The sequence below is a fragment of the Podarcis liolepis genome (assembly GCF_965112155.1).
Source record: "Podarcis liolepis genome assembly, chromosome: 8".
In the NCBI taxonomy this organism is placed as follows: Eukaryota; Metazoa; Chordata; class Lepidosauria; order Squamata; family Lacertidae; genus Podarcis; species Podarcis liolepis.
In genome coordinates, this window is record NC_139560.1 from 80885515 (window position 1) to 80906486 (window position 20972).

A 20972-nucleotide genomic window follows, 5' to 3' on the forward strand; every position below is an offset into this window, starting at 1 on the left:
GAACACCTCAGGGCGTTTTTCCAACATTGGTACATAGCTGCCAACTTACAGATTTGAAAATAAGGGACCAGCAACCTTGAAAATAAGGGATCAGCAACCAAAATAAGGGATTTTCTGCACACAGGTATGTTCAACTTCTGAGCCCCTCCAAGCCAAAGGCAGAAAGCCCAGCCAGCAGCGAAACAAAGCCTCAAGCGGTGGTTCCCACAGCGCAGCAACCCGGCAAAGGGGATGCAGCAAGGAAAACCACCGTCACCTCTCTGCTGGGAAGCGCTGAGCAAAGGTGAGTCCCCGAGCAACACAGACGATCTGATTCTGCACAAGGCATGCAAGCTCCACCCCCCCAGTCATTCTTAGACTCCTTATTGGGTGAGCAACACACCCAAGCAACACAGTTGGAGCCTCCCTCCTCCCTGGCCAGCAGGGAGGGAGGGAGAGGAGCTGCTTCCTTTGAAACCCGGGAAATTTAAGGGACATCATCAATAAGGGACAGCAGTGGGACATGGCGCTGGGATAAGGGAGTTTCCTGCCAAATAAAGGACGGTTGACAACTATGCATTGGTAGCAGAGGATGGTTCCGAGACATCACCCTCTGGAGCAGCAACACCGGTTCTGCGTCCAGGGGGAACCTGCTGGTTGACACAGAAGCACGGAGTTCGGAATGAAGCTGAACTGAGCCGGTAAAACAGCCTGAATTCCAGACCTGCTACTGGAGTGGAGGAGCTGCAAGTCCCTTGATTTATGAGGTAATAAAATCCTTGGGGAAGCGAGCACCGTATGTTTGACGCGCCACTTTCATATTTTTTAAAAGAAAGCATGCTGGCTGCTTCTGTAAGTTCCCCCACTGTCGTACTGCGATGTCTAAAGTTTTTCTGTGCTCCTCTGAGCCCCCACCCCACATTTTAAACTATTCTTATTCTTATTAGGTTTGTATTCTGAACTTTATCCAAAGATCCCAACATTAAAAGAACATAATTTGTGCAGCATAATAATAAAAGCATGATACAGAGTATAACAATAGACAGCATAATAATAAAATAATAATCCTAATAACAGCCTCCACCTCCACATTTAACAGGCCAGACTATTTAATGTCCAAAGTCCTAGAGAAAGAGGAATGTGTTCGCCTGGCACCTAAAGACATGTGTAATGTTTCCAAGGGATTGCTCGAGAGCAAGCAGGCAAATATCTCCCTGCTTGGCTGTGAAGCCTTGCTTTTGCTGCCAAAATAAACCTTATCTGTCCGGAGCGCCACTCTCCCGTGGCTAACTCAATCGCTGGCAGAATCCGTGAGTGGGCAGTTCCTAAACTTTCCCCAGCAAAGCAGCTTCTTGACGCCCAGTCTGCGCCTCCCCTCTCTGCGCGGAGGCTTTCTGCACAAGGAGGGCATGGGTAACGGAGGACCCCTCTCCTCCCCGCTTTGCCCAGGCAAGTTGTCCTGGCACCACCTCGCCTCTTCCGACTCCTGCAGCTCCTCTCCACTGGAGGCGTGTTTACTCTCCTCCGTTGAAGAGGAGCTGCTTCTCTATATACTCCATTTGGCTTTTCCTCTCTCCCTCCTGAACCAATGGCAGTTCCCTATAACATGCAATGATGGAACCAAGCAGGTCTCTCTGGGGAGAGGATAATGAATAAGGAATGATTTAAAAATACTGGGGAAATGTCAAATAGCCTTGAAGACTGCAGTTCTCTCTACACCCACTTTAACCCTTCAGCCACAGCCATTTTGACTTGTGACCTATGGAGAGTCAACCATGGCTCATTGTAACGGTTAGCTACCCTGACTTATACCACGTTATAAGGTTACCTGCTTAAGTCGTATAGCGGCCTGTATTTTTTCCAGAACGACATCTTGCGGCTGATCCCAGATGGTTGCAGTGTTATTATTGGTGATATAAGCTTTGCAGGCAGTTATCATTTGATTTGTAACCTACAGGTAAAACAAGAAGCTTAGTAGTCTCAGTCAGCCTTTTTTGTGTGAAATCAACAACTGTCTATCCCTGTTTTGGCTAGATCCAAGCCATGCATTTTGCTAAGCGTAAAAAGCAATCCATCTCCGGCTGCTCACAAATGTAAAGCAAAGAAACCTAGAGGAACTTATTTTTCATGAGCTCCCTTGATGCCTCCCCAAACTACTAGGAAAAAGAACACACAACAAAAGAAATTTCACATGATAAGCATAGTGTGAAGCCATATCCCAAAAAATACATCTAGTTTCAGTGGGCTACCATGAAATAACATATCAACTTGAAAAATATGTCTAAGAGATTTATCAGTGACTCAACGGATCTCTATCCCAAAACTGAACGGATCCTAATTTTGGCAACTTAGCTTTCTACTTTGCATCTTTTTGCATTATTTCTTCATATGCTTCATTTTCTATTGAAAGAAAGCTCATTTATCCAATCATATGATTAACTATGGCTGTTTGCACATAATCCTAAACCACGGTTGCTTTAACTATAGTTTGCTCAAGAAACCATGAGTTGTTTCACAGAAAAGCAAACAAGCCATAGCTTGTTTTTCAAAGTTTGGTTTCTTTTCCTGCTGCTTTTGCCTTGTGCATCTGTATGCAAGACTGTTCGGTTCAGATATAATGCCATTGTTAAAACAAGTGAGGTTCAATAACCAAGAGCAAGCCATGGTTTCACATCATGATGTGTTGCCAGAAAACAAACCATGGTTTAGACATTCAAAACACATACACTTTTGCTAAACAAACCATGGTTTAGCATTCTAAGTCTTTTAATTGTTCACAATAGCCTAACTTCAGTTCCCAAGAAAAAGAAAATAATTCAGTACAGTCTTTGCACCTACTTTCACAAACAAAGACGTTATCTTCTCCGAGGTGTTATAATAGCGTGAGATACTGTGGATCATTTTGATAGCATGTATGAGTCCTGGAATAGCATCTACCATCGTCACCTGAAATGCCAACATGTCAGTAAGTGCAAATTCTTGTGTGTGTCATTTGGCCAAAGTGATCACTTAAGATTATTCAACATGGACCAAGAGAGGTTATCATTTTGAAGACACAGTGTCACATGCTGTTAAAAATATAAGGTTAATATGCAAAAAATGTAATGTTTGTGTGCATTGTGTATGAAAAGATTTTGCAAAGAGAAGTTTGCATTGGGCAGTAGGTTAAACACTAGGTAAATTTGACAAGGAGAAACTGGAGATTTTCCATTTCACTGAGTATGATACTGTAACTGATTACTCATTTCTGGAGATGAAACTTGAGAACTCAGTATCACAGCAGGAGAAAAAGCCAGCAGCAGCAGTAGGAACTTAGCTTGTTGAACAAGCAAGTTACTTAGGTTCTCTCTCTGGGAGCAGAGAAAGGAAATTATTGAACTGAATTAAGGACTTGAAATATACTCGAGTCGAGAGTGGATTTCATGCTCTTTATTCAGCTCATAGTGGTGAGGAGGAATAAATGTCCCTTCAAAGTACAGTGGTGCCTTGCAAGACGAAATTAATTCATTCCGCAAGTTTTTTCTTCTTGCGAGTTTTTCGTCTTGCGAAGCACGGTTTCCCATAGGAATGCATTGAAAATCAATCAATGCGTTCCTATGGAGACCATCCGGGGACAGAGGGGAAGCGCCGCTCTGTCCCCTCTTTTGAAGCAAGGGGCGGAGGGGAGAAGATCACTTCTCCCCGTTGCCGCCCCTTGGTTCAAAAGGGGTCTGGGGAGAGAGGGGAAGGCGCGCGCGCCTTCCCCTCTGTCCCCGGAGATTGCGGGGCTGGCAACGGGGAGAAGCGATCTTCTCCCCGCCGCCCCTTGCTTCAAAAAAGGTCCGGGGACAGCGGGGAAGATGCGCTGCGCTTCCCCGCTATTCCCGGAGCTTGCGGGGCAAGCTTCATTTTGCGAAGCAAGCCCATAGGGAAATTCGTCTTGCGAAGCAACTCGAAAACGAAAAAAACTTTCGTCTTGCGAGTTTTTCGTCTCGCGAGGCGTTCGTCTTGCGGGGCACCACTGTATCTGCTTTATATACATTATTTACACAATGGGCTGCACGTGATTGGCTAATTCCGGAATTCTCCTGTAGGCCAATCAGGTTGTGGATTCACTTGAATCTGGAGCCGGATTGGGTGGCTCCTGCAGACCAATCATACTGCTGCATTGTTCTAGGACCAATCAGACTGCTGCATTCTGAATCCTATTCAACTCAGTACATAACAGGACTTAAAGAAGACTGGGATCCATTACTAGTATGTTTAAGAGCAATGTTTTACCTTGCATTTTGTAAAGTTTATTTGTAACTATTGTAAGACTGTTTTCAGTAAAGCTTTGAAACCCATTCTTGTGGACAACAAATTCATTTTTCTACTCTGCGCAAGGGATTTAGTTAGCAGTGACTCTATCTGCAAAAAGTTTAATTAAATGTTAGGATTCACTATCATTCGCTTGTGGCCTGGAAACTCCTTTGCTATACGGAAGCATATCTTTATAACAATGATTTGTTTTTTTAAAAAACTTACAGGGTCACTGTTGTATAGAGGGTCACAACATTTCTCAAGCGTATACAGATACTTCACATTATCTTTGGCTTCATTTGCTGCATCTGTGATCCGAGTGTCCAGCTCTCGCCAACTCTTAGAAAATTAAAAATGCAAAAAATATACTTTACTTTAAAAAAACACACGCCACTTTTCTTTTTTTTAAAAAAGGGGGGATTTCTGAAATGCTTTTGCTCTCAACAAATAATGAACCGAAATCCCTGTCTCAGGTCAAAGAACCACAATAGCTCATCCTGTGAAAGCAATAAGAAGCTGATTCAGACCAGCCTCCCTCAATTTAATTCTTTTCACATCTTTTGAACTACAATCCCCATCATCTGCAACTGTTGGCCATGCAAGCTCAGAGTGATAGGAGTTGTAGTCCAAACCATGTGGATGGCACCAGGCTCAGGAAAGCTGCTCTTATCAACATATATTTACCCCTCGCCTATGCGCTAGGAAATTGCCGCAGGTCAATTTGTACTTAGGGGTATAATTAGGGGTGCAATTTATGAGGGGTATAATAAGGCCAAGGATAAGGGACACGGGTGGTGCTGTGGGTTAAACTACAGAGCCTAGGACTTGCCGATCAGAAGGTCAGCGGTTCGAATCCCTGCGACAGGGTGAGCTCCCGTTGCTCAGTCCCTGCTCCTGCCAACCTAGCAGTTCGAAAGCACTTCAAAGTTCAAGTAGATAAATAGGTACCACTCCAGCGGGAAGGTAAACGGTGTTTCTGTGCACTGCTCTGGTTTGCCAGAAGCGGATTAGTCATGCTGGCCACATGACCTGGAAGCTGTACGCCAGCTCCCTCAGCCAATAAAGCGAGTTGAGCGCTGCAACCCCAGAGTTGTCAGCGACTGGACCTAATGGTCAGGGGTCCCTTTACCTTTACCTTTAAGGCCAAGGATATATCATTCATTTTATTGTATCAAAGTATATATCAAGCACAAGGAACATTTAAGAAGCAAGCTAAAGCCTTTGTTTTTCAACAGGCATAATTTCCTGTGCTAATCTTCATGAATTGTACAGCAGTTTTATATACAGTGGTACCTCAGGTTACAGACGCTTCAGGTTACAGACTCCGCTAACCCAGAAATAGTGCTTCAGGTTAAGAACTTTGCTTCAGGATGAGAACAGAAATCGTGCTCCGGCGGTGTGGCAGCAGCAGGAGGCCCCATTAGCTAAAGTGGTACCTCAGGTTAAGAACAGTTTCAGGTTAAGAACGGACCTCCAGAACAAATTAAGTACTTAACCCGAGGTACCACTGTATATTTGTAGTAGTGCAATTGTTCTGTTACTGGAATGTTGTACATTATACTATCAGCTCTTTTACATTTTATAAGCTGAGCTGAAAGGCTCTCCCTGTGTGTTACTATATATACGTGTTATTTTTTATTGTTCTAGTTCTGAAATGTACATTTTATTACGAGCTGCCCTATGGGCTAACCCCAATTGAAAGGCTCAGTGCGTGTTGCTATATACAAGTATTAATTTTATAGTATTTTATTGTTCTCTTTATGGAACATGGCAGATTTTATTATAAGCTGCCTTGTGAGCTTATTGGGTGGAAAGTCTCTCTCTGTATGTGTGTTTAGAAACAAGTATAGGCTTTAAAGAAAAAGGAATGGGGTTCTAAATCTTATGAACACACCAGCAATTAACCAGCAAACTTACCTTCAGAAGTTTTGATTTAGCAGCCGTAAGCACTCCAAGCACAGCTTTCACATCTGAGGTCTTCAGCTGGTCCACCAGGTAATTAAACTTGGACAGACGTTTCTTCCAGTGATCCAGCTCTGCGCGTGGCCCCAGATCATCTGCTTCCTTCCGCAGCTGGCTATTTTCTGCAATGACCTACAAAGCCACACAGGAGGTTATTATTATCAGGCGAATATGGGGAAAGCTAATTGCTCTCAGTGGACTGTGTGCAACCTGCTGGGCTTTCAGTGTTAACATCTTGAATCTGGTTGGATGCTGAGTTGTAATGCTAAGCAAGCTAGGAAGAAACCGACGGCTTACTTGAGAAATGCACTTTTCTCCTAATGAATTTCCATTAAAATTTCTGTCAGAAAGATACTAGCAGTCAGCAGTCAGCAAGGCCCTTAGTATCATAATGATGAATTATAGGTTTGGTTTTTTAATAATAATCATCACAATGTATAGCAAACTATTCAAACCTGGAATGCTGTGCCCAATTCTGGACACCACAATTTAAGAAGGATGTTGAAAAGCTGGAATGTGTGCAGAGGAGGGCAACCAAGATGATCAAGGGTCTGGAAACCAAGCCTTATGAGGAATGGTTGAGGAAGCGGGGTATGTTTAGCCTGGAAAACAGGAGACTGAGAGGAGATATGATAGCCATCCTCAAATATCTTAAAGGGCTGTCACATGGAAGATGGAGCAAGCTTGTTCTCTCCTGTTCTGGAAGGCAGGGCTCAAACCAATGGCTTCAAGTTACAAGAATGAAGATTCTGACTCAACTGGAAGAACTGTCTGACAGCAAGAGCTTTTCAACAATGGAACAGTCTCCCCTGAGAAGTTGTGAAGTCTCCTTCCTTAGAGATTTTTAGTAGAATCATAGAGTTGGAAGAGACCACAAGGGCCATCGAGTCCAACCCCCTGCCAAGCAGGAAACACCATCAGAGCACTCCTGACATATGGTTGTCAAGCCTCTGCTTAAAGACCTCCAAAGAAGGAGACTCTATCACACTCCTTGGCAGCAAATTCCACTGTCGAACAGCTCTTACTGTCAGGAAGTTCTTCCTAATGTTTAGGTGGAATCTTCTTTCTTGTAGTTTGAATCCATTGCTCCGTGTCCGCTTCTCTGGAGCAGCAGAAAACAACCTTTCTCCCTCCTCTATGTGACATCCTTTTATATATTTGAACATGGCTATCATAGTAGATGTTGGTTGGCCATCTGTTATGGGTGCTTTAGCTGAGATTCCTTTTTTTAAAAAAAAATAATATTTATTACTTTTACAACAATTTAAACACTTACAAAAGAAAAACAAACAAACAATACATTATAATACAAAAACACTACATAAAAATTAACAGAACAAAACAAAAACATTTTAAAAACACATCAAAAAAGAAGAAAAAAAAAGAAAAAAGAAAGAACTTCCAATATCTTATCTTCCTTTCCCATATTTCCATGGCTTCCTCACACCTCCCTTTTTGTATTCCACTTCTATTAATTATTTCAGCAATTCCTTTCCATCTTCCCCTATTTTCTATCCTATAATTATCTTAACACATTTTAACCTTATTTTCCTTTAATACGCTATTAATCTATTTATACTTAATTCCTTATAACATTTCTACTGAAGCCATATAATTTCATTCCAACATTCTTCTAACATTCATTAATTTTACAATATTTCTATAAATAGTCTTTAAACTTTTCCCAGTCTTCTTCCACCGACTCTTCTCCCTGGTCTCGGATCTTGCCAGTCTTTTCCGCCAATTCCGTCTAGTCCATCAACTTCATCTGCCATTATCCAACACTTCAGTGCTTTTAAAAGACAGCTATTCTCTCAGCCAGCAAAGAGCAGATGATTCACAACTTCAGATTTGTCCATATTTCCCAATCCCCCTTCTCTTCAATCCAATGTCCTCCACAGTTGCCCTTAAGTAAATTCACATTTTTGGCGGTCCTACTGTCCCCCAAAAGTCTCTCTTTCTCAGCCGATGTTGATCCTGTCTCCTCCTGAAGCTCTGTCGAACTTTCCTTTCCCAGTTCTGGTGGGGTTCTGATCTTCAAATTCATCTGTTTTTCTTTAAATTCCATCATAGCAAGTGTCAGCTTATATTCGTCAAGTTGCTTTTGAATGTGTGGGTCTCTCTCACACTCCAATTGTGTTGTTTTACATTCAGCAGCAAAGGTTTTCTCCCTGACTTCATCCGCCATTTGCCGTATTAAAGTAGATTCCTGTGTCAATTTCTGGGTGGTTTCTGTGTTGGTGTTCACCTTTTGTCCCAGATTATTTAAACTTTCTACAATTAAATCAATTGTATTATTTGCGGCATCCGCTTTCACATTCATCACTTCTGTTGCGTTGTACAGAACTTCTGTTTTCTTGTGAAGCTGTTCCAACAAGTCATTTATTTTCAATAATGCGGCCACTAAGGCCTCTTCTGTTGACATTTCATCTGTTCTTTCCTTTCCATTCGCCATAACACTTAAGAGATTCAAGGTCAATCCCAGAGTCACACAGTTTTTATCTTACAGCTGGAAACTCCCCTAGCCCAGCTCTTATAAAGTAACCAATTTCTGAAACTTCCACTAGGGGGAAAGTTTCTATTTATAATAGTCAAAAATGTCACCTTTAAGTGCAACTCGTACAATCCAAAGTTAGTTTCAGTTTTCAGTTACTTTATTGCTCCTTTTTAGAAGCAGCCGAAGACAGTAGAAACAATATATCTCTCTTATTCTGTTAGCTGTCAAGGAACATTCTAAGTGCTGTCAATGGACATTCCAAAACGTCCGTTCACTAGCAGCCCGTTTCCAGGGTCAGAGCGGCAGTATTTTTAACTCTCTTTACTCTCTCCTGCAGGCATACTCAGTCCACAGCTTCCCCCCATCTTCTCCTGCCTCCAAGGGGGATTTTATACTCTTTACTGATGGAACTTTAATCTTTTACAAAAGGCTTCCCAAGACTTCAGCTTACCGACTCCTTGCCTTAGTCTATTTACAAATAGGGAAGGCGGACTTCCTGTTTTGAACCTCCCCGTTTTGATGCCAAATTAAACATTTAAAATCCTATTCTCCCTTATCAGCTCTACTCACGGGTAATTGCTTTGGAGTCAAATTGTCCACAGGAAAAAGTCAGTGCTCTCCGGCAACAGCTATGCGGCTTCACTCCGTGGAAGAAGCAGACGATTCGAAGCACCGCACCACTCACCCCACGTCGCTCCGGGTCGCCGAAATCTGGTTCCCCCGCGAGTAGGGGAGGCGCAAAAGGTGCCCGCCGAATCCCACATTCACAGGCTTCTCCCGCCTGTGATTTTTACGGGTCTCCGCCTTCGCCGTGGCAGTACAGACCCAAATTCCCACGGGGCAAGTTCCTCCCAATCAGAGGAACTCTGCCATTGCTGGAGGCACCAACCCGGAAGTCCCCAAGCCACAGCTTGTCTAGCCCCCTTTAGCTGAGATTCCTACATTCAGTATATCTGAAGGAGCGTCTCCACCCCCATCGTCCTGCCCGGACACTGAGGTCCAGTGCCGAGAGCCTTCTGGTGGTTCCCTCACTGTGAGAAGCCAAGTTACAGAGAACCAGGCAAAGGGCCTTCTCGGTAGTGGCACCCGCCCTGTGGAACGCCCTCCCACCAGATGACAAAGAGAAGAACAACTACCAGACTTTTAGAAGACATCTGAAGGCAGCCCTGTTAAGGGAAGCTTTTAATGTTTGATACATTGCTGTATTTTTATATTTTGTTGGAAGCAACCCAGAGTGGCTGGGGAAGCCCAGCCAGATGGGTGGGGTGTAAATCATAAATTATTATTATTATTATTATTATTATTATTATTATTATTATTATTGCAGCAGGTTGGACTTGATGACCCTTGGGGTCTCTTCCAATTTTACAGTTGTAGGATTCTACGATTCATCGAAACATCACCTGTTCAATTTGCTTAATCCACACTTTCATGCAGGCCTCTATCCGTTCCAGAGTCTCCGTACTATTTGATGCCACCAGGTAATCTGCAGGTCCCTTGAGCGTTTTCAGATCATAGGTTTCACACTTCTTCAGATTCACCTAAGCAATATTTTAACCAGTTATTGTTCCACGTATACGTTCAATAACCCATTCACCCAAGGAATTGTGGCTGTGCACAGACTAACCTCAAGGCTATCGTCTCTGCAGCACGTAAGACCCAGTCACTTTGAACTTCACACTGCCCTGCTCTAGACTTCAGCTGAATAAGGTGAGGTAAAGGTAAAGCACCCCTGGACGGTTAAGTCCAGTCAAAGATGACCTTGGGGTGTGGCGCTCATTTCGCTTTCAGGACAAGGGAGCTGGCCTTTGTCCACAGACAGCTTTCCGGGTCATGTGGCCAGCATGACTAAACCGCTTCGGGCACAATGGAACACTATGATGGAAGCCAGAACACATGGAAACACCATTTACCTTCCCACCACAGTGGTACCTATTTATCTACTTGCACTGGTGTGCTTTCAAACGGCTAGGTTGGCAGGAGCAGGGACAGAGCAACAGAAGCTCACCCCGTCACAGGGATTCGAACCGCTGACCTTCTGATCGGCAATCCCAAGAGGCTCAGAGGTTTAGACCAGAGCCACCCACCGAATAAACTGCATTAGCAGTATACCTCTGCTTCAGAATAACAATGGGCCATTGCCCATGTGACCTGCTTATGAGCTTCCCTGAGGCATCTGGTTGGCCACTGCAGAAACAGGATGCTGGAACAGACAGGCCTTTAGTCTGATGCCACAGGGCTGTTCTGACATTCTTAGCATATAATTTTCAAATGATGCTCCCAGTAAATGCTGGGAATGGACACTCAAGAAACCTTGGGAGCTTGTCATTACTTAATTCAAAGAGTACAATACCATTGGTGCATACTTCATAACTATGTCCTGTTTTAAACACCTATGCACCTTGCTCAGCTAATATTCTTCTAATGCAAAAACAAGAAAGACTACCTTCTCCATCAGGCTCTGCTGAGCCCCCGAAAGAACACTAACAAATCCCTCTAGAGAAGCAATGAAGTCCTGTTTGATGTTAGCCCCTTTCTGTGGTCCACTCGACTCTCCCCAGCCGTAGTTCATTGTCTTCAGAGCTGGGATGAAGATATCAGACAGCAACTGCTGGACACTGTTCAGTAAACCCCCATGAGCGGTATCCATCATGTTGAAAGCCACTTCCTGGCAACAAACCGAAACAACACATCACATTGTTAGCTTGGGGCTTATTATACGAATGAAAAGAACACTGAGGACTAGAGTCTTGAATGAGGAGATCAAGCATGCAATCCCAGTCGGTTTTGCTTGAAAAATGGCAAAGTGCAAATCAAACTCGAGATGGACACAGGGCAGTTCTAAAGGGAAGTTCTCTCTCTGCACATAAATTGTCGCATTATGGGAAAGTATTCTTTTCTCTTGCATTCTGGAAAGTCTTGCTTCTAAGCTTTGTTTTGCTCATGCTGCATAAACTGTGCTGATGCTAAGACATTCCATTATCACCCTGGTACGTTCTGTTCACCTTTAGTTCACACCATTTCAATCTGTACTTACCCCTCCTTGTACATTCCTTTTTCGTACCACTCTGGTACGGGCAGTCCGAACCCATGCCTGTGTAAACTCCGCGTTCCTTTTCCAAACCTTTAACTTGTCTATGACTAATGTCTTATATGCAATAATTAATGTCTTGTATGCAACCCTTGTTTTGAACTTACGTTAACCAATCAGCAACAAGCACAAGTGGCAAACGCAGTAATATTCAATAAAAGGGAGTCTCCGAGGCTGGCCGGAGAGACGCCTCCCATATGATACCTATCTACTCGTCTGTCGTTCATTTTCAATCCAACACAGTTCCCCTACATGCAATCATAAGCACTCATGAATGCGACTAAAAAGCGGGATATACTCACGCGATTAATATTTTCCACAGTGATTGGTTTGGATGGGTTAGTTCTGATGAAGAAAACGCATATGCCGGTTAAAGCGACATCCTTGCCTTCTGTCACAAATAATTTAGGCCCTTTACTCTTAGCTGAGTGAGGGATAGCTGCCGTAGAGCCTCCATGTCCTGGAACATTTCAGGGGGGGGACAGAATCAGTGCAACCAACTGAACACTATGCTCTGGTTATCTCCTACTTGGACTACTGCAATGCACTGTACATGGGGCTACCTTTGAAGGTGACCCAGAAACTACAACTAATCCAGAATGCAGCAGCTAGACTGGTGACTGGGAGTGGCTGCCGAGACCATATAACACCGGTCCTGAAAGACCTACATTGGCTCCCAATACGTTTCCAAGCCCAATTCAAAGTGTTGGTGCTGACCTTTAAAGCCCTAAATGGCCTTGGCCTAGTATACCTGAAGGAGTGTCTCTACCTCCATCATTCAGGCCGGACACTGAGGTCCAGCTCTGAGAGTCTTCTGGCTGTTCCCTCACTGCAAGAAGTGAAGCTACAGGGAACCAGGCAGAGGGCCTTCTCGGTAGTGGCACCCACCCTGTGGAACGCCCTCCCATCAGATGTCAAGGAAATAAACAACTATCTGACTTTTAGAAGACATCTGAAGGCAGCTCTGTTTAGGGAAGCTTTTAATGTTTGATGTTTTATTGCTTTATTATTACTATTACTATTACTACTACTACTACTACTACTACTACTACTACTACTATTACTATTACTATTATTTGATGTTGAGCTTCAGACCATATTTTGTGCTCTCCTCTTTCACCCTCATTAAAAGGTTCTTTAATTCCGCCTCACTTTCTGCCATCAAGGTTGTGTCATCTGCATATCTGAGGTTATTGATATTTCAACAACCATTAGCAGGGTTTAATTCCCACTTGTAATGTAACAAATACTGTGGATAATATGGATGGATGCATAATATAGATTATGGAATAATACTGCATTTGTAAATGTTGACAATAGGACCCATGAAGGAGATGGGGGAAAGTCTCGAGATTCAGAGCAATCTCTAGATATGGATATGCATTTGGATTGTTGTAAATTTATATTTGTGAAATCAAATAAAAATGATTTCAAAAAAATGAAATAACCTTTTAAAAAGCACATCCGGTGTGTGTAAAGAGCTGATGGGTTGTATCTTTGACTCCTAAAGAAGTATGGGCAATACTTTCCCTACCTGTTTCCGTTGCTTCCATCTCTTGATAGTAGAACATGACGTGACGAAAGCCTCCAGCAATGAAGAATTTATCAATACGCTCTATCTGTTAAAAGTTCACCATTTGTAGTTAACAGTTCAAAGTTAAATGTATATCAGTGCCTTGCTACAAGACATAGCAAGAGCTAAATGTGTCCATGTGCCAGAATCTTTGCATGCACTTGCAGAGAGTATGGAAATCAGGTCTTTCAACAACCTGCACATGCTTTCAACACCTTGGGGGCCTATCTGCTCTTTCCAGGCACAGGTTTGTGCTTAAAAGCTCTGTGCCCAAGCAGTTTATTTTATTTTATTTGCACCAAAGCTTTCTCTGCGAAAACCCACTCTTTAGTGCTCCATCGGAGCAAACATCATGTTTCCCACAAGTTGCTGTTTCCTCCGATTGAGCTTTAAAGAGCGGGTTTTCACAGGGAAAGCTACGGGGTGAAAAAGAGCAGAGCAAAGGTTAGTGTGGACACAGCTGTGGAGCAAGCCGATCAGGCGCCTGGGGTGGCGCACGTGCCCTGTGCCCAGGGGTGGGGCCAGCCAGGGCAGGACATTCCGCACGGCCTCCAAGGAGTCTGCCTGGCTCCTCCCACTCAGCCACCCTACAGCTGAGGGGGAGGTGGAGGGTGGACCGTTTGGGGCAGCGCAGAGCCTGCGGGCTTCCAAGCCACCACATCACTCCCAGGAGGAGAAGAAGAAGAGTTTGGATTTGATATCCCGCTTTATCACTACCCGAAGGAGTCTCAAAGCGGCTAACATTCTCCTTTCCCTTCCTCCCCCACAACAAACACTCTGTGAGGTGAGTGAGGCTGAGAGACTTCAGAGAAGTGTGACTAGCCCAAGGTCACCCAGCAGCTGCATGTGGAGGAGCGGGGATGCGAACCTGGTTCCCCAGATTATGAGTCCACCGCTCTTAACCACTACACCACATGGGTTCTCAGAGAGACGTGTGGCTCGGGCGCGCTGCAAGCCCTGCAGTGACTGCCGCCCGGCATTTTGTCACCCCCCTCAATGGTGACACCCGGGGCAGACTGCCCCCACACACACACTCCTTCCTCCACCCCTGTGTGAACAAGTCCTGATAGTGTAGTTGAGTCTGCTGAAGTTTTAAGCTCATTCCAGGCACAACTAACTGCAAACGGGTCAACGTTGCCCGATGGCATGTGACCAGGAAATCATTGGGGAGGTCTGAATTGCAGTTCCCTGTGCTCTTGTGTGCTCTCATGGGAAGAGATCGTACCACAGGATCTCAGAAGGAGGAGAAGACCTTAAAACAGTGGTTCTCAACCTGTGGGTCCCCATATGTTGTTGGACTACAACTCCCATCATCCCTGAGCTCTGGCCTTGCTAGCTAGGAGTGATGGGAGTTTCAGTTCAACAACATCTGGGGACCCACAGGTTGAGAAAGGCTGCCTTAAAAAGGTCTTGCCCCCAAGGGTTTGGGACTGTTTTGACACCCAGGCTTCCCACTCACCCTTGGGTAAGGCCCTCACTGAGCTACTCAGGTCACTGGTTGATAGGGTGTCAGGGACTGGCTGGATGAGGAAGAGCAGTGGGAGCCACCTGCCCAAGATAGCGACTTAGACCCCAGATCATGGTGGTGGGACTCTGAGGAGCAGTCTGGGATGTGCTAGAAGTGGAGGGTTTGAGCAATCAAGGGGCGTCAGGAGGAGGGCCTTCCAGGACAGGATTAGAAGCTGAAAGTCACAGTGTGAGTGCCGACTCAGACAGAGAGCAGTCAGACGTTGCCCTTGCTACACAACAGCAGGGCAGCCCCAGTCCTGCTGGCTCTCTTGCCAGACAAGCCCACAGGGAGAGCTCACCAAACTCAACACAGCTTTCGTCTGCTTGGGAGGAATCCAAAATGAGAGGCTAGGGTAGGGCTAGTGGTCAATTTTAGCAACGTCCCAGTTAAATTAATACAAGTCAGAGGACTCTGCTGTGTTATTTTCTGTTAATAAAAAGCTAATTGCCATTTCATGCCTCCAGTTCCTTCCTGCCCTGTGGATGACCTGGGCTCACTTGACAACCTCAATTGGCACCTTAGAAATTAGGGATTTTTGAGAGTGGTGCAGAAGAGTCCTAATCCAAACTCCCCTTAAATATAACAAAGCCACAGCCCCCAGGAGCCTCAGTTGGCCTCGGGTAGCCAAGGTGTCCGGCTGGCTACAGCAAGCCATCCCTCTTGGAAACGGCTCTGTAGCTTTGTGACATCCTCACACTCACAATGTGATTTGTACCGAGGAATAAACTGCCGTCCTGGAATCCTAATAGGATGAAGGGTGATCTATAAATATTTTAAATTATGTCCCTGACTCACTGGGATCATCCGTTTCCAGGAAGATGACCCAGAACTGAGCAGGAGGAGAGGAGGAATGCTAAAGCATCAGCACAGGCAATAAACTGGCGTACAAAACATCTGAAGGGATTTCTCAAAAACCATTTTGCTCCATTTACAGTGAAGCGAGTGAACATTTGGCGCATGCCAACTTGCATGTTCTTAAATGCATCCACAATCAACATGGCATTAAATCATTTCCGCTCCCAGCAGGTTTCTGCCTTCTGAAGCTACATCCATTAGCCTACCTGATTTCCTTCAAGGATTGCATCTTCCACTTCAGCCTTCTCTAAATCCACGCAGGAAGCAACAATCGACAGGATATAATCGTGCCTGCCATCCAGGTGAGCACGCTTGGCCTCTTTTTCCTCCTTCAGCTTTTGCTGGAAGGACAAGATTCCCATTAGTACCTTAGAGGGAACTTAGCGTTTCTTTCCAGGCCCTGCATTAGAAGCTCAAAAATTCCCGCTGCTTGAACCCATCAGTGAAAAAGCAAAAACTCCATGTGATATTCTTGGGGGAGGGGGAAATCTCTGTGTTCACTGGATAGGGCTGCAGTCATATGTAAGTTCCTTCGGATTCGTTCAACGGGAACTTTCCCCGAAGTATAAATGCATCATATGTAAGGCTGCTTCTGAAGACAGTTCGGAAACTTCAGCTAGTGCAGAATTCAGCAACCTAGTTGCTCACTGGAACAAGACGGTTTTAGCATAGTACACCGATCCTGGTCCGACTGCACTGGCTACCAATTAGTTTCTGAGCCCAATTGAAAGTGCTGGCTTTGACCTATAAAGCCTTAAATAGCTTAGAACTGCATATGAACCTACCCAGAACCTGAGATCATCTTCTGAGGCCCTCCTTCATGTGCCCCCTCCTTGAGAGGTCCAGAGGGTGGCAACAGGAGAACGGGGCCTTCTCTGCAATGGCTCCCTGTCTGTGGAATGCTCTCTCCGGGGAAGTTCGCCTGGCGCCTTCATTACACACCTTTAGGTTCCTTTTTAACCATGACTTTGATTAATCTATACCCTTTTAAAATGTGGCTTTTTTCGGGGGCTGATGTTATTGGGTTGTTGTTTTTATTCTGATTATATATGTTGTGATCTTTTCTGTGAACCGCCCTGAGACCTCCGAGTATGGGGCGGTACATAAACTCAATTAATTATCACCATCATGATCACATCATGTATAGAATTGGGCTCTGAAGTGTCAAGGGAGATAGGAATGCAGATGGACTCCAAATCCCCAGTGGCAGAGGAAGGAGTTTCTTCCTGGGTTTCATCCCTGAGGGGGAGTGACATTGCCGTGCCGCCGCCCCCCCCAGGACACTCGCTACAGGCAGCACCCCCCTGGGATGCTTGATGCTCACTGTGGGCGGCAGCCCCCTGGGACGCTCGACATGGGCGGCACCCCCTACGGCAGCTAGCCCCGCCCCCATGGTGGCTAGCCCCGCCCCTGTGTGCCACACCAGGTGCTTGAGCAGCTAGCTCCGCCTCTGCAAATCCCATCAGCCCCAGCCAGTATGGCCAATGGTCAGAGGTGATGTGAGTTGTAGTCCAGCTACCTCATGGTGCAATGAATCAGTGTGTCCGGCTGTTAACCGGAAGGTTGGTGGTTCGAGCCCACCCAGGGACAGCTGTGGGCAGGATTCCTGCATTGTATTCCTGCAACCCTACAATTCTATACATCTGGAGGGCCACATAGGCTTTGCCACGTACCCACAGGAAGGGATTGGTTAGGCACTGTTTTCCTGACAGCTGAGTGGACAGAATTATTTCTTCATTTATTTCCAATGGATTCCAAAACGCTTGCTTCTCAAAATGAGATCTAAGCGGGCTTTCGATTGTCGCCCAAATGAGCCATGCATCATTTGACTTCCTGAAAACGTCCTCACCATGGGGTTGGAAAACAAAAGCCAATCATTTGATAAAAGCAACCTGAAAGATGGAGAGATCTCATTTCACCCGGGCAGCAAATTGCCTTTGACCGTTTGACAATAGCAGCAGCAGCTGCCAGAGCTGCTAAGCAACAGGTTACCCAAGCTGCCACAAACAAAACATTACAGAGGGGGTGTGCCAGTCTCTAGTCTCAGGCTATCGTGGTCCAAGCTTCAGAAAGCCAATAGGGGTGACGCAGGGGGGTGTCTTTGCATTCAAAAAAACATGAGGAAGGATATCACATTTAAGAACTAACATACTGTTCCCCTCAGTGGCTGGCAGGAATCCTGACAAAGCTCACAATCAGCAACATGAAAATAACAAAATTCTCTGTAGTTTTTGGGTATACATTTAGCTACCATGGCTAATAGACCTATTTCGCTTATAACAAAAGGGGGGGGCCTGCAACTCGCCAATGAAGGTACTGAGACAAAAAGCAATCCATCACGAAATAAATAAGACTGCAATATCAGCTCATGAATCACAAGATACAGTATTATAAGGATTCCAATATACACAGCTCAATCCATCATCTACGTTAAATATCTGAAAACAAGCCGTCATTCCATATCTAAAGACCTTTTAGAAGACGCGGCGGTCTTTACGGCGGGAATTTTTCCCATTCAAAATACATAAATCACCAGAGCCCATAATGGGCGGAAGTTTAATTCATGAGGTAATAATAAAAAATTATGCACTAATAATGATCTGTCACTCTTCTCCAAATGGAAAAGGGGAAAGGATTTTAAAAAATAAATAAGAGAAAGAGAAGAAGCTTCACGCAAGAAAACGACCAGCGTCTATCTGTTCTCCAAGAACTCTTTACCTCATGTTAAAACAAGGAAGTTCTAAGCAATCCGGTGCTTTCTCTCTGTGTGCAATCGTTTATCATCTTTATTGTTTTGAATCAATAAAATGGTTATTTTGGGTTGTGGAAGGGTATCCCTTTGGATTCTGGATGTGGAAGGGGAGATTTAGAACTAAGAGGCCCAAAAAAGCATTCTTACCTTTTGCAATGCCCGTCCCCTACCCCAGCTACTGGTTTTTGAAGAATACAGGAGAAAATCACATGCCCATACTTCCATTTGCAGCTCATCCAGACCTGTGCTTTCCCCCAGGAAAACCCCATCTTTACTGCTGAATTGGAGCAAACACCAACTGGGTTTTCTGCATATTGACATTTGCTCTGATTTAGCGCATAGTTTCTTCAATTATTATTTTTATTTGGACCATTTATATACCACTCGTAGTTAAACAAAACTCTTAAGCGGTTTACAGCATAGGTCTTAAATATCTTAAATAAACAGCAAATACCAAAACAAAAAAGAGAGAATTTCTACGTTCTATAAAACTTAACTAAATAGAGCATCAAAATAAACAGGCCACATAAAAATCAGCTGCAAAAAAATGCAAGGAAAATCCATAGTAAAGGACTAAATCCAAGCATCCTCTAAAGATCAGGAAGCAAAATAATTAAAAATGGAAATGAGCTTAAAAGTATAAATTTCACCTTTTTAAAAAAAAACAAAAACAAAACCTGAGTCGCAATGAAGCAAAATAAAATCAACTCATTCTTCCCCACCACCATACGTCAATCAATCATCCCATTAAATGCTGATTATTGAGCATTCGTTCCCATTTACTCTCCTGTACTTTTCAGCACATTTCCCCCTCACTTTCCTTACTGCAAAGGATTCAGGGAGGGAAGTAGGTTTGTTGCCCAAGAGCACCGAATCCACTTGTATTGCACAACCAGAATTGGCTGGTATGCAATTCCCAGCCGCAAAACAGCGAGGGTCTCTGGCGCTTACCTTCAAAACTCTGCTGATGCTTTGTTTCCAAAGTTGTCTCTTCCCACTTCTGAACATTTTGCTAGCTAAAGTTCACTAACAGTTAATCGGAAGCCAGCATTGCTCAGAGTCCCTTAGTCGAAACTTTTGGGGCACGAGGATCTCTGGCTAAGATTAGGTGCCTTGAAAATTGGTTTAGATTCCGGAATGTGGCCAATGTTCACAGCTAAAGCAGACTGTGAACAGAGCCTGGCCCACCCAGAGAAGCCACCAGGAGCTCTAGAACTCAGGAGTTTGAGCTGCTGAGACAAGCCCAACATAGGTGTGGTGTTGTTATGGTAGTGTTGACTTCTGAAACGACACCACCACATTTGCATAGCAATCTTAGCTGTCCCTGTTCCAGTGCTCTCTTTTCTAACCACACTTCATCTTTGGTCTTGTTTGCTCTATGGATCTTGGCCAACACTTTCCCCTTTCTTTCTTTCTTTCTTTCTTTCTTTCTTTCTTTCTTTCTTTCTTTCCTGTGCTCTGTGAGGCAAGACAGGTGAATGGCTGTCAAAAGATGTCAAACCTTACACTGGTTTTAATTAATACAGCCACAAACAGAACCCCAGTCTCTGACACAGAGCTCCATGAGCGTTACTACGATCTCTCGCCATCTTGATCTGCACTGCCCTGAAATCTAATATGGTGAAATGTGGTAGATAGTTGTTTTTAATCAAGGAATAGTTCAGTCTTTCTTTTTTTAGGAGCAACGTCATAGAGTCTCTGCTTTGCCTAAAGTAAGTCCCTTGTTCAATACATGGAATCTTTAGAGAGGGCTATCTCCACTTCGAGCACAATTCAAAGTTTTGGTGCTGGCCTTTAAAGCCCTAAACGGCCTCAGCCCAGTATACCTGAAGGAGCGTCTCCGCCCCCCTTGTTCTGCCCAGACACTGAGGTCCAGCGCCGAGGGCCTTCTGGCAGTTCCCTCACTGCGAGAAGCCAAGTTACAGAGAACCAGGCAGAGGGCCCTGTGGAACGCCCTCCCACCAGATGTCAAAGACGACAACAACTACCAGACTTTTAGAAGACATCTGAAGGCAGCACTGTTTAGGGAAGCTTTTAATGTTTTATAGATTATCGTATTTTAATATTCTGTTGAAAGCCTCCCAGAGTGGCTGGGGAAACCCAGCCAGATGGGTGGGGTATAAATAAATTATTATTATTATTATTATTATTATTATTATTATTCCTTTTCTCAAGATGGTTTCTTCCCTCAGATTCTCGTTTCTCAGTCTGTTGATTACCCCGCATCATCTCATCTCTGGCCAGATGCCTCCCTGACCCTTTAGTTAGTTAGTTAGTCAGTTAGTTAATTTGTATCTCAGGGCGGTTCACAGCATAAAAATACAAAATGCAAATGCAAATATCCCCACGTCCTGGGACTTCAGCCTGCCTCACAAAGCTATTCCCATTCCTAGTGACTGTGTGAAGTTTAAATACCAGCCAAACTGACAACTCTCTATCCTCACGGGAGATGGACATGAAACATTGACAGGT

The 20972-nt window shown here is 44.5% G+C and overlaps 1 protein-coding gene across 2 annotated transcripts in view; it reads right to left on the reverse strand.

The window, feature by feature from the left end:
* Positions 1 to 20972, reverse strand: part of DNAH5 (dynein axonemal heavy chain 5) — a 183438-nt gene that overhangs the window by 148285 nt on the left and 14181 nt on the right. The window contains exons 1-10 of one of the 2 annotated variants that reach the window (XM_083518905.1): positions 19452 to 19745; positions 15955 to 16089; positions 13345 to 13429; positions 12113 to 12270; positions 11166 to 11387; positions 10123 to 10260; positions 6178 to 6354; positions 4486 to 4599; positions 2818 to 2925; positions 1808 to 1930 (exon numbers count right to left, since the gene is read on the reverse strand). In XM_083518905.1, the coding sequence (XP_083375031.1) occupies positions 1808 to 1930; positions 2818 to 2925; positions 4486 to 4599; positions 6178 to 6354; positions 10123 to 10260; positions 11166 to 11387; positions 12113 to 12270; positions 13345 to 13429; positions 15955 to 16089; positions 19452 to 19508 (1317 nt within the window). In that variant the 5' untranslated portion in view covers positions 19509 to 19745. Of the gene's footprint in view, positions 1 to 1807; positions 1931 to 2817; positions 2926 to 4485; positions 4600 to 6177; positions 6355 to 10122; positions 10261 to 11165; positions 11388 to 12112; positions 12271 to 13344; positions 13430 to 15954; positions 16090 to 19451; positions 19746 to 20972 lie in introns of those variants that run through there. The other variant, XM_083518904.1, reaches the window with a different exon arrangement.